Genomic DNA, 16882 nt, shown 5'->3' with positions numbered 1-16882 from the left:
GGTCCAATGTGGAGTTAGAGACAAACCGACTGGCAAGCAGGTTAGCCTCATGTTTGTTTGATAGTGGGGGAATCGTTGACTGCTCATTATTTACTACACTGTTGTAGATTTTCCAAAAATCACAGGTTCCTAATTTCTGTGCTTTGGTGCGTTTTCTGATGGTTTCAATGTATTCTGTTTTAGCTGTCACTATTTCTCTCTTACAATTACTTCTAGCTTCTATATACTTCTGTCTGTTTGACTTGGACTTATGTCGGTTGAATCTGCAGCACGCATGCTGCCTTTGAGCAATGGCAGCTGCACAAGTAGAAGTAAACCATTGGGAAGAGTGGGGCTTGCTATAGAATTTCCATGTGGGAACATGTGCTTCAATTGCAGTTTTGACCCATTCAGTGGTCTCATTTGCGCACTGTTCAGCTGGAAGAGAACAGATATTTCCACATGGGGCATCTCTGATGAGATCCCTGATGGCTTCCTAGTCAGCCTTTTTATAATACCTCGTTGTTTTGAGCAATGGATCTTCAGTTCAGAATTTAGGGCGATTTCTACCATTATCACAGTGTAATCAGCATTTCCGAGTGGGCTGTGGGCATTCGTTGTACAATCGTCGGGAACTGTGGTTAGAAATAGATCTAGAAGTGAGACATGTTGATCTTGCTGGTCTGGGAAACGTCTTTGTTTTCTTTTTATGGTGTTATTTTCTTTTCTTTTTTAATAGTGATAGGACGATTCCAATGTTTTTGCCGATTCCAATACAATTACTGATTCCGTACTAAATTCCTGATTCTGATGCAATTACTGGTTCCGATTCTGATTCCTTATGAATCTCTTAATATTTAACTATAGAATTGTTATTTTTTCCTGATTAACATGGAGACACAAGTTAAATGTGCAGATATTTTTCGCAAACATAAAAACACACTTGCGGGGCGATGATCTATAGATTTTAGTTTTGCTGGTAATTTTAAAATCAATAAATATTTATTAGTTCATCATTATTCCCAGCAGTGGAAGATTTTGCTTTAAACAAAATAAAATAAAAAAGACAATTTAAAGAATCGTTTTTAGCATTGGAAAATAGGCCAAAATATTTTCGATACGGATTCCAATACTCCCAAAAATTCCGATCTTTCCGATTCCTGATTCCAATTCTAATTAATAGTCCGAACGCTATTTTTTATTCTTGTGGGCCAGTACACACCTCTTGGCAGTCGCCAATGTGTGTGAAATGATGACACGTTCAAAACAAGAAGAGAAGACAAATAGAGCAAATTTATGACACAACATTGGGGGATGGGGACTCAATGGCAGTGCTGTCGGTGGGGTGGGGCTTCTTGGTATTGCAATAATATAATGTTCAGTGTTTACCATTCTAGCAACCAAGTCTTTTTTCTGAAGAAACTAAATTGGATGAAATCGCGCTGTTTGATATTTTAAATCAATATCACTCTTTTCTTTTGTAGATAACAGGAGCGTTGGAAGCGTGGAAAGTATTCCGGGAACTCTAGCCCATGTTCAGTCTGTTGATGCCACCATGACTGGACGGACTTCTCCACAGGTAAAAAAAAAAAAAAGAAGTTTCTTCAATACAACGAAACTAAAGGTACTTGTACAGTTTAATCAAGACATTAAAAAATGAAAATATCGAAAAACGGCTATATTGTACGTATTCGTTTTGGACTGAAGATCTCAAAAAAAAATAATTTCACTTAATTTAATCAAGTAGTTTTTTTTTTTTTTTCTACAGCGGAAAAACACGTTTTTTATGACAACATGTTGAAGGTAGACATTTTGAATTTTTAAAATTTTTGTTTGGATTTTTTAGAACACACCACGGGGAGATAACTCAATTTAAAGTGCCGACACTCCCTCCCTACCTTTAATACTAGCTTTTCTTCCTAAAAATCGAATCTTTTGCTTGGTGTCATAACAAATTGTTTTTTTGCTGTAAAAGAAACTACTTTATGAAATGAAGTGAAATTTTTTTTTCGGAGAACTTCATTCCAAAACAGACACGTACAATATAACCTTTTTTTTTTTCGATATTTTAATTTTTTAATGTCTTGATTAAACTGTATAAGTACCAAACTAAATATCATAAATGAACACTTGAAGATATCAAGAATTTGAAGTATGAAACCATTTAATAAAGTGAGCAGATTTGGCATTAAAAAACCCAAAAAGGGTTGATATGCCATAAAACAAAACAACCAAACCATTAGAACAAATGCATTTCACATCTTTAATGAGAAATCACAGACTAATTTATCGCCCCTGTTCTCCCTTTCATGCAACTCTTATAAATAAACTAACGGGGGTGGGGTGGGGGGCAATTTGTATATATTTCTCGTCCGAGAGATTGATCTTTCTAACGATAACAATTTTGTCATGATCCAATGCATCTGTCAAAAGATTTTGGCAGACATACAAACACACATACAAACTAACACACATTTTCCCTTTTATATAAAAGAAGTTAGATGTGAAATAGATTTGTGTCAATGGAGTATTGGGAATATAAAATAAAACTGATTTATATTTTTATAATTAAAATTCTACTTGATAATTTTCTGTAATTTTTGTTCTAAAAAATTTTTCTGTTAATTTATTTTAAAGTTCTATATTTCACCTGGGTTTGTTTTCTTTTTTAATTTTTTTTTTTTTAATTTGAGCTCTTGTAAGTAATGATTCCATTATTTTTCCTGATTCCGATAAAATTGCAGACTGTTCTGTGTTACTAATTCCATTTTATTTTGTTAGAATTTTCATAATTTTATTTTTATTTTTTTCTCAAAGCAAAAAAAAAAAAAAGAAAAAAAGTTGCGCGCAGTCTAATAATGACTGTTTAAAACTATCTATAAATTAGAAGTCACGTGACAACTTTTTTAATGTTGACTTGTCTCCCCCTGCTTTAATTTGGTCTTAGATTTTTCAAGTAAAATACCCTTCTTCCGTGATGGGTCGGGTTTCATATGAGTAAAAAATTGCCTTTATATCTTTTCTTTCTTCCTTTTTTTACTAAAGTTGCTTCCGATCGTAGTCCAGAATTCCCCCTATATTACATAACAAAAATACAGAAATATCTTTATAATGTACATACCTATGATGGAACGAAAACATCATATTCCAAAAATCACTTAAATTAATGAAGTAGTTTTATTTTTATAAAGAAAGTCTTTTAAAACAGTTTTTAGTGATTAATACGAAATCGCAAGCATTACAAGGCTGATGCATGCAAGTTTGAATTATTGAGGATTTATCTGCCCTAGTTTCTCCAAGATGACCATGTGCGACGGTTCCTTTTTGCTTACTCATAAATTTTTATTTTCTTACTTAAAAATAAAACTACTTGATCAATTTATATGATTTTTGGAATATGACATTTTCGTTTCGTCACAGATACGTACATCATACAGATGTTTTTTTTTAATCTAGGGGGAGTTCTGGACAAGAACCATCCTTTTATATAATTTACGTATATATTATTTTTTCTTGAAATCCTTTGAGATGAGTATTTTATGTATTTATATATTTGCGGACTGTTACCCTCATCTTCATAGTTGTTGTTTTACCACGTTTTGGCCAGCTCATCCTCTGGCCTTCTTCAGGTGATTAATTGTGACTAGATAGGAATGCTGAGTTTCGTAATTGTATCCTCAGTAATTACTGCCTTCCATAGTTGTTGTTGTTGTCTCATAACGTTTTGGTGAACTAAACCTCTGGCCTGCTCTGGGTAGGATTGAAACTGCCATCTCCAGACAATGCTCAGCTGGAACCATAGAGATACAACACTTCTATCGACTGTGCCTCGGGCATTGATAGGACGATCAAGGTTGAATTTTTTGGTCTCATAAGTCTAACTTTCGTTCTTATGTGGTCTTCCATTGTCGGGTTCATACATATATATATATAAGTACTTAATTTACTCACATAAAATTAATATACGAAAGTATAGATTTATGCGTAAACTTTAAGTATTTACTTCAAAAGTGCTCAATACATAGGTAGAGCTAGTTAGTAATTTATAAAATATATATGGCGATTAAGCTACACTGAATATTCCGCGTTTCATCCACTCTAAGCCTGAAGAGTCCTAGAGTGGATGAAACGCGGAATATTCAGTGTAGCTTAATCGAGTTAAATATTTAGAGATTCAATAGAATCGGAATCAGTAATTGTATCGGAATCGGGGAAAAATATTGGAATCGTCTCATAACTAAAATTTACCCTTACTTTAGTTTTACTCTTAATTTTTTGTTAAAATCAAATTTAAAAATGTTAAAGATGCCTCCAAAGAATTTTACCATTCTCACTACTCTTTTTCTTCTTATAGGACATGCCTCGAAAACCACCAAGACGGCGTCATCCAAGCCCCAAGATCAATCCTGATGGTAAAGGGAGCGACTCTCCATCGTCTCTCACACAATCCTACGATGGGAGTTCACCACTGCCCGAACAAAGTCACTCCCCTTATTCAATAATCAATCCAGACTCTGTGTTCCATTCCCCTTACGAGTGCCGAACATCCGCGCGAGATTCCGACAGTCACGGAAACACTGAAGTGGTTGTGATGCTGAACTACGAGTCCGAACCCCGAAGTGGGGTTGCCGGTCAGAAAAACGCTGCAATCCTTGCAGAGCGCGAGGGCATTGCTGGTGGGTTACCCATGCGGTCAAGCCGGACGGGCTGCATACGTGAGAAGCCTCCGCTTGACCATTCGCTCTCTCATCCTCACTCCACACGCCCACTAAAACGGGAAAAGAGGAAACATCGGAGCGAGTCCGAAGCACCTACGGAGATCTCGTATGCCGAAGTCCAGAAGCCCATAATGGTTGTGGTGGATTCTGCGGAGGGTGAACTGTGCAACCGCAGCAGTCGCAACATAACACGCATCGAGGTGAAAACGACCCCGGTAAAAACGACTCCCCTGAAAGTCGAGGTGACGGACCTTAGCATGGGTGGCGTGCCCCACATTGGACACCTTGCTGAGGATAAATGCCGCAGCGAGAGCTTCTCCAGGAGAACCCCTGAACCTCCATCCACCCATTCTCACCAGACACCGCAGAGGACACATTCGCACGTGACAACGACGACAGTGGCCCCCGCGGTGATGACCACGCCGATAACGACAGAGTTTATGGATGACGAGATGATTGATAATGCGAATAACAATGTCGAAGAAGTTAGCATGTCTGAATCGCAAAGTTTTTTAGAGGAGGTTACCAAGAACCAGGACACTAGTGAGGACCAGAGGAACGATTCAGAGGTTGCTAGCCACTTTGAAACTGGAGAGGCCTTGGTTACAGTTGTACAAGGTAAGTGCTTTCGTCAGAGTTTTAAAAAAAAAATGATGTTTTTAATGTCTTGATTAAACTGTACAAGTGGCAAAAAATCAACTAAAAAGTTTTGAATAACAAAAATTAATTCTATAACTTCAAGGTCATTAGAGCTTCACTACGGTGATATTATAAATTTACATCAGTAGAAAACCCATAATATTTCATATTTCTCAACCGTTTCTTTCCTTTTGGTCCCTTTTCAGTGTCAAAAGAAATCTCAGGCCCACATTTAATAAAAATTTTGGTTAACATGAAATTTTTCTTATTATTCTCTCGAAATACAATTTAATTTAAAACTTAAAAGAAAAAAATTTCAACTTAGTAATAAACCTTTTTTTTAAATAAAAATAAAAGTTGTGAATATTTCCAAAATAATATTAGTTAACCAAAATATATGGAAGAAATGAATTATAGCAGCACTGTTAAGAATGTTTACCATGATTTCAACAAGTTTCAAGTCTCCTATTAACCATGTTTTTTTTTCTCAGAAGAACCTATTCAGAAAAAGTAGTCTCTGACACTAAAGCTACTTTCATTGGTTTGCATAATCAAGTATTCTGACCATGTCGCTGTCAACAAAAAAATAAAATCGGTTAATTAAAATAAACAATAAAACAAATTTACTCAAGTTTCAATCGAGATTATTTTTGGCAAATATCTTTTTAGTTTCATGCCTTAAGATATTTGGAAAAAATAAACTATTTTTTTAAAGTCAGAAAATAAACAAAATAGAAATACAACTATTAATATTTATGTGTTGCGAGATATTTCAAATTTTGTTATAAATTTTCGTTTCAAAGTTTTAGAATATAGTTTGTTTTAAAAAAAAATCAAAATTAAAGAAAAAAGTCACTTCAGTTTATTTAAGATTTAGTTTGAACCTTTTTACTCCAGTTTAATTAAAAACAAAAAACAAAAAAAAAACTAGCAGTAGTCGATAATATAACTTTAAAAAAATGTTTAAGAAAACTTTAAAAAATGATTTAGTTTGCTTTTTTTTTTCTTTTTTATGCGCTGCTTGTCCAACATGCAAAGGGTGTTTATTTCATTCTTAACGTGGGGAACTTAGGGGTGTTTATTCTGAAAGCCGTTCTTAACATGGGGTAGTTGAAGGTGGTTATTCCGAAAGGCATTTTTTTTATTTTTATCTTCCCCATGACTTTCAGAATAAACCCCCTTTGCAGGATGGACAAGCAACACACATTGGTCTTTTATTTATTTATTTATTTTAAATGAATCAGTCACTTTATTGTAAAACGGAACTTTATGCAATATTGATTAAAGAAAAAGAAAAGCAAAAATAAACTGAAAATAATTATTAAAAAATAATTGTTATTTCCCACAAGAGCAGTTAGATACTAATGTTTTAAATGTGAGGAAAACTAGTTCCCCCAAAAGAAGCACACAGAATTGGAAACCTTGCTTCAGTCTTCAGGGATTTATTCTACTTTTTAAAAAGATTTTCTGGTGTTACTTGGCTATTGTGTTAGAAAATTCAAATTTTAAAAAAAAAAAGGTCTCTTGTAAAATTTAATTTGAAAAAAAAAACAGACTCTCGGCTGAAAGTTGTGACTGACTAAATTCGTTTTGTCTTTATTTCAATAATAAAGAAATAAACTTATTTATTTATTTGACATAGATTAAATTAAAAAAAAAAATGGCACACTGGGCTGAAAAAAACAGTCCCAGTCTTTAAGAATTTGTCAAAAATAACCGCGACTATGACTAAAGTGTTATTGTTTATTTTAATAACAATATTTTTTTTGTGCTGACGGACTCAGTAGATCGCTCATGTAAGAGGGAATATTTAATAAAAATCGTGAGTTTTCTTTAGTGAATATCTTTTTAGGTATGGACTTAAAAAAATATTTGCCAAAAATAACCTTTCGAAACTTCTGAGTAAATTCATTTTATTGCTTATTGCAAGATTGTTTGATGATATCTTATTCTGATGCAACCAGTCGATTGCCTGTGTCGAAGTTGTTTTAATCAGCAGCAGTGGCAATTTAGTTGCATAATGATCGTACATCATTTTTGGTCTTACCATACTTTGGGGTAATTGTGCCAACTAGCTAAAAGTGCTCTTTTGACAACCACACATATGAAGAGCACTTTTTTTTAGTTGGCGCAATTACCCCCAGATTTGGCACAATTACCCCAAAGTACGGTACATATTTAGTAAAACCCATAGAAAAGCCATAAAATTTAAACTGGATATATTTAAATATTTTAATATAAATACGGTTGTACCTAAATGTCATAGTAGCAATTAGTGACCATTATGGCTTCATAATCGTGTACTTCTGTAAGATATATTTTTTTAATGCACTCGTTTGTGAATTAAACCAATGTGTTTGTCTTTATTATTATTGGTCTGCAAGGCCACAATATAATTTGATGTCACTAAGGTAAAAAATGACAACTTTATCCATTTTAAAATAAATTATTCCAAAATCAAAGTGTAATCCCATCAACTAAAACAGTATAATTTTAAATAAAGTCACATTCTAAAAATCATATTCCTGTTATTGATTTAATGAACTTTTGTTCGTATTTGGATTCTTCAGACTACTGTTTTCATCTTGAGTATCATTTTCACAACGCTTCAATCGATGTAACCTTGGACCTTCTTCCAGTGTATCTTGTCTAACTTAGGTATGTTTCTATCGAAATCTGAACAGAATTTTGAACGAAACCCTTTATTTACTTCACGGGGAGTAACATGCTCTTATTCTGTCAGCCATAACTAGATAGCAGTCCTAAGTAATTCGAAATTGTATTTTTCAGTCACCCACATTGAGGATTGAACCTTCAACCTTCAGGCAAATATTACTTTATAACTGATATTTTCCAAGTACTCTAACTACTGCTCCAAAGGCCCTTGTGAACTTTATCCAGTCATAGCTGACGGAACAAAAACAGGCTACCCCTGTGAAGTAAATCAAAGGTTTGAAATTTCGTTCAGATTCTCAAATTCAGCAGAAACATTCCCAAGTTTGACAAGATATACCTGAAGAAGGTCGGAGGTTACATCAGCCGAAATATGTTAGAAAATGACACCCAGGATGGGCACAGTAGTCCAAAGATTCCAAATAATATGAATAACGAATCCTCATCTCAAAAATTCAGAAACGTTATGAATTTTTTATTGGCAATTATTTTTACGGTTGAATATTTGTTTTAGAACAAATTAAATTGCTACAATTTAATCTTAATACAGAAAAGAGACCTATTTGATTATTTATACAGAATCAGGACTGTACTATCAAAATTTTCCGGTCAGTTTATGTAAAACACCGGAAGGTGCCAACACGCTAGACAAATGTAATCACAGCAGCCAACGTATATTTCAAAATAGATGGTTAATTTTGGGACATGGTGTATAATAAATTTATAAGAAAACTAGCAGACGACCCGGCATTGCCCGGTCGTAAGATTCCTTCAGCCTTTGACAGACTATGGATCCCCACTGTAGGGTGTCTACCCATGTAATTTTTGTTGCAGGGGGTGCGCAATATCCAACCACACCTCTCCTGAGTCGACATTGTTAAATACTAGTGGCAAGTGGAGTGTATGTTCAGGACGACTGGAAACAAATACCGAAATAAGCGGAGAGCACATACAGCACCTAGAATTCTAAAATGGTCACCCATCTGGTATTAACTAGGCTCAACATTGCTTAACTTTGGTGATCTGACAAGAACCGATGTGTCAACGTGATTAGGCTGTATATGCCCGGTCATAAAATATGCTTAAATATGGTATTTTTATTAATGCAGATTTAATTTTCACACTTTTGTACCGATTCTCCCCGGTTAAAACCCAAATATAAAGTTTTGCATGAGTTCGAATACCTTATATATGAGAATATGCAAATTAGCTAGATCTTTTGCTAGTGAATGCAATTCCACGACCCAGATATAACAAAGTTGTATGTTCCTTTTGAATAAATAGAAAAAAAAAGGTTTTTAATGAATATCAATACACAAAAATACCCAAATTTATAGGAGTATCGATTATTACTCTGATACGAGGGAGATAACTCTATCTAAATCCATTACAGAGAATGCTTTATACATTTATCTCCCTTGAATATCTTTTATGACTGTAAAATAAATAATTTTAGTTTGCATTCTTTAAAATATTGGAAACATTGGAAACATATTGGGCTAGGAAAACAGCATATTCTTTTCATTGTTTTTACTCTCGAGTGTGTATCCGTTGATATCTTATATGCTTTTATATTGACTGATGTGGTTCTCGGTTGATTAACTGTGTCTGTGTTGGATATATACTCGAGAGTCAAAACAACGATAAGAATATTCTGTTGTCATAGCCCTAATTATTATTAATAGTACCTATTTACTATGCCTCCCCACGGGACAGAGTTAGACACCAGGGTCGTTTTTTAACGTGGAGTAAAGGTACAAAAATAAAAATTGTCTCAGTCGTGAAGGATTTCTCCTCCACCGAAAGAGAACAAGAAAATGAAGTGCAGCATCTGAAGAACAGATACTACACTTTGATCTTGACCAAAAAGTAGTAAGAGTGTTTTATTTTTATATTTCTAAAACATTGTTTATTTTTATATTTCTAAAACATTCTTTCTTTCTTTCTCTCTTATATATATATATATATATATATATATATATATATATATATACTAGCAATCGGTGCCCGGCGTTGCCCAGGTGTTTTGAGGTGTATGCTGAAAAAAAAAAAAAACGGTCAATTTTTTTAAACTTTGACCCCTATTATGACCTCTTAACATTTATTGTTTAGGGATCAAGTAAAGTTAATAAGTTAGATCCATGTCCAAGGAATCTATATCTCACATATATATATATATATATATATATATATATATATATATATATATATATATATATATATATATATATATAGGATTGATATGTAGTTTGCTTGAAGCATTGTGTGGGATAGGGATAGGTATGTAGTAGAGATTTGGCGTAACAGGTTGATTCAAATCGACCTGTTACCAACCATTTGAAAAGGGAAATTTTCCAAAATTAATAATGGAATATGTCGCAGACATAACAAGTAAGCCATTTTACCTAATACAACTGAATAAATATATGTATATATAAAATATACGTATGTACTTATTGATTTGTAAATCGCCACTTGTTCTCGTCTTCTCTTACCAACAACGACTATAATTCATTCCTCGCATTGTGACAGCCTTCTAAATCTCTACTATATATATATATATATATATATATATATATATATATATATATATATATATATATATGTATGAAAAATGACCATCCCTCTTGAAAAAGCCCGCATAAATCGGGCGAAATGTTGAGCGTTCAGGTCCTTCCACCTCCCATCTATTTTTCATATCGTCCATCTTAACAATCATATATTTGAAAATTTGGGGAGGGGGGGGGTACAAAATTTAATTATGGCTAAATATGATGATTAAAAAAATGAAAATAAAGGCTAGGTAACAAGGTTAAGAGATAAATTCTGTGTGTTCTTTTTTTTTTTCTTTTTTTATTATGTGTGGTTTTAAGAGGGTCTTTGTGCAATTATGGAAGGGTGGGGAGATTGCCACTCTGACTTTGGGTTAATGATAGGGCTAAGGGAAATTATGTATGAACACCCTGAAGACTTGATAGAAACAAAGCAAAAGCAATTTTAGAATTTAGAGTGGGGGTTAGTCTCACATAAATTTAATGTAAAATAATTCACTATTTTGAGACCATTCTAGCATTTTAGGACAGTTGACCAATTTATATTTTATGTGAGATAAATCATGCACTTTTATTTAAGAAAGGGTCTGTTTTTTTTTTGTTTTTTTTTAGACACTTATATATAGATTACTAAGGAATTTTGTTTGATGAGGAGGTTGCCACTCGAACTTAGCATTATTGTTAGGGCTAAAGACAGTTGTAGGAGAAGGCTTGCCACTCCTACCTAGGGTTAGAGGTCGGATCATGGGAATTCTTTTTTTTAAGAGTGCATTTGACACCCATATTTACGGTTAGTGGTTCATAATTATTGGCTTAGATTTTGAACATCGAATTACTTTTGAATATGGAAACTTACATAAATAAGGGTGTGAAACTTTACAAAAATTAAGACAAACAGACAAAAATAAATTTTATTTGAAACAAGTGACATCACTCTAACAGAAAACATAACGTTTGGAAAAGTATTAAATATTTTTTGCCCACCTATTTAAATATCAAAAGAAACTTTTTGTTAAAGCTGACAAATCGTTCATAAATTTTGAATGAATTTGATTTTTATTTTCAATTATCATATTATCATATCTTTTTTCTACCGAGTGACATATTTTTAAACTTTCCAGTTTAAGACGTTTTTATTTAATAACTTCACTAGAAACTGAGCACCTATTACAAATATTTAAATATTGATTTTACATTTTCTTTTTTTTTTTTTTTTTTTTTTTTTTTGATAATCCGGTACATCAGTTTCTATTCGATAGTAATCCACTGAAAACATTATATAAAAAGGACGAAAATAAAAATTGTAGATGGGGGAGGGGTACCACTTGTACACATGAACAAAAAAAATCATATTTCATATTTTCATTTGTTCAAAGCAAAATACTGTTTAATTCGCTGTTAAAAACTAATGTATGCATGGTATACATTTAGAAATTTCTTGTCTTTTCAACCATATAAATATATATATATATATATATATATATTTATATTGATTTGACCAGAAATATGTGCAAAAGCTTAATTTCTTGTCTTTTCAACCATATAAATATATACAGGGTGGGCCAAAATAAGGGTCCTATCTTTAAATTTGAATAACTTCCACAAAATAAAAGTTAAACTCACCAAACTTTATGTGTGTGTAGACTGACCCTTCCGAGATTTTTTTGAAATAAACAAAACAAATTTTGGCCAAAAAACACTTAAAACTTACATGAATTTATGAATTTTTAAGAATAGGACCCTTATTTTAGCCCACCCTGTATATATATATTTTTTAATTTGACCAGAAATATGTGCAAAATTATAAGTTGAACAAAGTGTATAATTCCGGACTGGCCGGGCTTGCTGTAATTAAACTAATTATATTCTGATAACAAAATAGTTCTAACTAAACATGTAAGAACATTTTTTTTATATTCATGTTATCACGCTGCTGCTGCTACTAATACTATAAGACAGTCTTCCATCCAAACTCAAATAGAAACGATTTTTTTCCGGGTATCATCATTTTAAATTGCTAGCTACCACAAGAGAAAACAACATACAATCATAGTTTTAATGGATAAAAACAGTAAAAAGATTGATTTACTTGACAGTGGGTGTCCAAAAGAAAATTAAAAAAATATTTTCAATACTTGTCATGTTAAAGTTATTCTTTTTAACACAACAAAAAAGCGAGTCGTCAAAAGTATTTCGGACACCCCAAACTATTAAAAGCAGCATCTATTGTGATTAGTTTCCAAATTTCATGACAGAATTCCTAATACAAATGCAGTATGAGCATTTAAAAATCGCGGGGAGGGAGGGAATGGGTTACTACAAAATCTTACCGAAAACACCATTTTATGATGTTAACATTTTTATCACTTTATTTGCTTAAAACTCTTAAAATATATAATGTATGTTATTATTTACTAATTCATTTGAAAGTATATTCATTTCTGACCAGAACAGTTGTACTTTGAGAACCAAAAGTGCTTTGGTTTTTAAAATATGACGATTTTAGCAGAACCCTCTTGAATTCCGTGATTATCCAAAGCATTTTATTGTCCATGTGTATGCATTAACTTTAACGCCTGTTCTTTCTTTGATAAGATTTTTTCCAGTTATCAATACTTCTTGAAGACATTCCGATATAAAACCTATCTAAGAATACTACCAAATACATAAAGTACATCTGTGTAAAATTTCCAAAACATCGGTTCAGCTGTTTAGGAGTCCATACTGAATATACTCTCTCAAACACGCACACAGACAAAGTTCTTTTTATATAATAGTACAGATAGAGATAGGTTACATGTGATTTACTGGAGTAGAGAAAAAAATCTCCTTTATAAATGACCTAAAATCTTTTACTGATAATCATCCCTGATGATGAATCTGGGCGGATCTGAAAGTACTTGAGTCAAAAGTGATATCAGCCAGTTCATAGCTTAAACAAGAAAACTTATAAGAAAACTGGAAAGGATCAGAACCAAAATACGCAGACAGGAATTGTCTATATTATTTCATGGAACATGATTAACGGAAAGAATACTACGTATATATATATATATACATATATACTTGTTTATTGTTACATAAACATGGTCACATCCTGCTGCTACAAATAGCCACTTGTTTCAATCAAACAAGATATCATCAGGCAGCGACTTGATTATTCAAAAGTTATTCATTGAACTTTTGAATAATCAAGTCGCTGCCTGATGATATCTGTTGTTTGATTGAAACAAGTGGCTATTTGTAGCAGCAGGATGTGACCATGTTTATATAACAATAAACAAGTATCATTAGCTCTTTTTATTGAGCACTATCTAACAACCTCGTTGAATTCATTAGTCCATTACTTTTGAATAAAAAAAAACGAGTATATATATATATATATATATATATATATATATATATATATATATATATGATGAGAATAATGGAAATGAAAATCTTACTCTTTCACAACGCTATGCACCCCCCCCCCCGAATCCCCTACCTCCCGTTTCTCAAATGGAACAGGTTAATACATTTCGTTTCATCAAAAATATATTTTCAAATATTTGTACTGGTGTTTTGTTTTCCCAATTTCATTTATCCAGAGAAAGTCTAGCAATAAAGACAAAACGTTGATGAACACGTAACTTAGTTTGTTCCTTTCTTTTATTTTTCTCTCTCATATATATGGGGAGCCATGATGTAATATACTGTTTTGCTTTTAAATCCCCGAAACAGTATTTCATGGTAAACAACTGATGATCCCTTGAAAAATAAATTATTGGTACTATAGTAAATTCGAGAGCGAGTGGATGCAGGTGATTAAATAACTTACTGACTAGATGGTTTTCTAACGAATGATAAAAAATATTTTTTTGTATAGTTTTAAAGGTTAAAAACTTCAAAGACTATATATATATATATATATATATATATATTTCTTATTAAATAATAATTATTCTTTTATACCTACAGACGATAGTGTTTCATGCTTATGCAATCATCAGTGTAGGATAATTCCTGCTGGTCGGGAGACTCAAACCCAGCCACAAAGCTACCTTTGATTCTATTTGCTAAGCCTCTAACTCCTAGCCACCACACAATTGCCACGAAAATGAAGGGAATTAAGAACTAATAAACTCCTAATTCGGGTGCAGACATTAGACAATCCATAGTGTTTGAACAACGGAAAGTTGTAAACATTACATAAACGCTAGTTGACTTTTAGCCAGACAGTGCCCATCTTTAAGTATTCTTAAAGGGGCTTGATAATTATGACTAAATAATAATTATTCTTTCATCCTTACATACACTAGTGTTTTATACTTACACAGTCATCAGTGTAGGATGACAATTTCTGCTGGTCGAGTCACTCGAACCCAGCCGTGAAGCCAACTTTATATATACGCCGATATTATGTTTACTCTTTTGACATCTAATATATATTTATATATATTCCATTGTAGATATTCCACAAGCCACTACCAAAATTGCCAAGCCGCCGTCACTGGAGTTTGATAACAAGCGTTCCAGTCGGGTAAGCACGGAATACCCAGTCAGCCCAACAGGATACCCGCAGCCTCCTACCCCAGATTTCCCTCCACCTTCCCCAAGCACTGCTGTCATTGGCATCCAACAGAAAATTAACCCTCTCGTAAGTAAATCGCATTTATCTTCTCTTTTTGTTAGTCATGTTTAGTGATCGCGCATTTTAATTTACTTGAACCATTTCCTGTTGTCTACATCATGACATATCATAGGAAATATTCACATTCAATGCTGCCAAGACTAAGCTGGTTTCCTTCAATAATTACAAGAAACCTTCTCTGCCACAAATAGCAATGGCCAGTGACTCTGTCTGAGAGTACATCTTTCAAACTGCTTGGCCTAACGTTCACAGGAAACATGAGTTGGAACCATCATATTGAAAATATTGCCAGGGCCGCTGCAAAAAAGGTAGGCTCTCTCTACCGTGCCAGAAAACTACTGACACCTGAAAGTATCATGTACCTTTATAAGGCTACCATTCGCCCATGTATGGAGTATTGTTGTCACATTTGGGCTGGTGCATCTGCTACTAGTCTCTCGCTCCTAGACAAGGTTAAAAAAAGAGTCGCCAATCTGATAGGCCCTGAACTGGCATCTAAGCTTCAGCCTCTGTCCCATCGACGAAACGTTGCATCCCTCTGCCTGTTCTACAAGTATTTTAATGGTGAATGCTCTGACGAACTGCAGACACTTGTGCCCCCACGACGTAGACACCCTCGACAAACCCGACAGGCAGTTTGAAAGATGTACTCTCAGACAGAGTCACTGGCCATTGCTATTTGTGGCAGAAAAGGTTTCTTGTAATTATTGAAGGAAACCAGCTTAGGCAGCTAAATCCCACCCCCACACAGTAGAGATCCCTAGATGTAAAAGATCTTTCTAGTCCAGTAGTTTGGTAGGAAAAGAAGCATGTTCTCAACACCCGAAGAAGGTCGCAGGTTGCAGCGACCGAAACGTTGTGCTAATAACACCTAAGATGAGAATAATAGCCCACCCTCAAACAAACGGTTCGAAATCTTGTAATGCAGAGCCAACCCTCTTTTTCCTTAGTAGGAAAAGAAGCATGTTCTCAACACTCGAAGAAGGTCACAGGTTGTGGCGACCGAAATGTTGTGCTAATAACACCCGAGATGAGAATAATAGTCCGGTTAATCAACATAACACAAGCATTCACATCCCATCTCAAAAGTTCAGAATTACACTCCATTAATGTTCATAACTTCCCTCTTTGAATAAATATTTCTTGTAGATAGGTAATTCTACTTTAACTTGCTTCCTTTTAAATCTCTCATTTTAATGTGCTTCTCTTAATGTTCCCTTTTATTCAGAGTCGTAGGAACACATGTATTTGGCGTACAGAAGATCGGTGACGAATATCTCTTCTGAACAGGCTTATCGACCTTATACAAACTGGCTAACAGCCTACGCTACAATGCTATTACCGATTTCCACAATGTTAAACAAACACACTACAAAAACACTTTATGGAATTTCTTATTTAAAAGCAATATTATTTTATCAAAAAATTATGTGAAAATGAAATTGAACATACAAGAATCGTGGAATATGAATGGGTGAAAAAAATCATTAAATTAAGTAAACCTATTTATTTGGAAAAAAATCATAAAAGTAAGTAAATATATTTAATTGAAAAAAATTTATTAATTTAAGTAAACATATTTGAAAAATAAAATCATTAAAAATTTATTTGAAAAAAATCATAAAAGTAAATATATTTATTTGAAAAAAAATCATAAAAGTAAATATATTTATTTGAAAAAAAAAATC

At 33.3% G+C, this 16882-nt stretch overlaps 1 protein-coding gene across 11 annotated transcripts in view; it reads left to right on the top strand.

Annotated features, from left to right (window-relative positions):
* LOC145265500 (ankyrin repeat and sterile alpha motif domain-containing protein 1B-like) overlaps positions 1-16882 on the top strand; it is a 903976-nt gene that overhangs the window by 292220 nt on the left and 594874 nt on the right. For all 11 annotated transcript variants that reach the window (XM_080121395.1, XM_080121397.1, XM_080121394.1 and 8 more), the window contains 3 exons: positions 1464-1558; positions 4334-5315; positions 15013-15200. In XM_080121395.1, the coding sequence (XP_079977521.1) occupies positions 1464-1558; positions 4334-5315; positions 15013-15200 (1265 nt within the window). The remainder of the gene's footprint in view (positions 1-1463; positions 1559-4333; positions 5316-15012; positions 15201-16882) is intronic.

This window comes from Euprymna scolopes, chromosome 40 (assembly GCF_053919585.1).
Source record: "Euprymna scolopes isolate OS-2025 chromosome 40, ASM5391958v1, whole genome shotgun sequence".
Taxonomy (NCBI): Eukaryota; Metazoa; Mollusca; class Cephalopoda; order Sepiida; family Sepiolidae; genus Euprymna; species Euprymna scolopes.
Note: the sequence above shows the minus strand (reverse complement) of the source record. Positions and strands in the feature narration are given on the sequence as shown.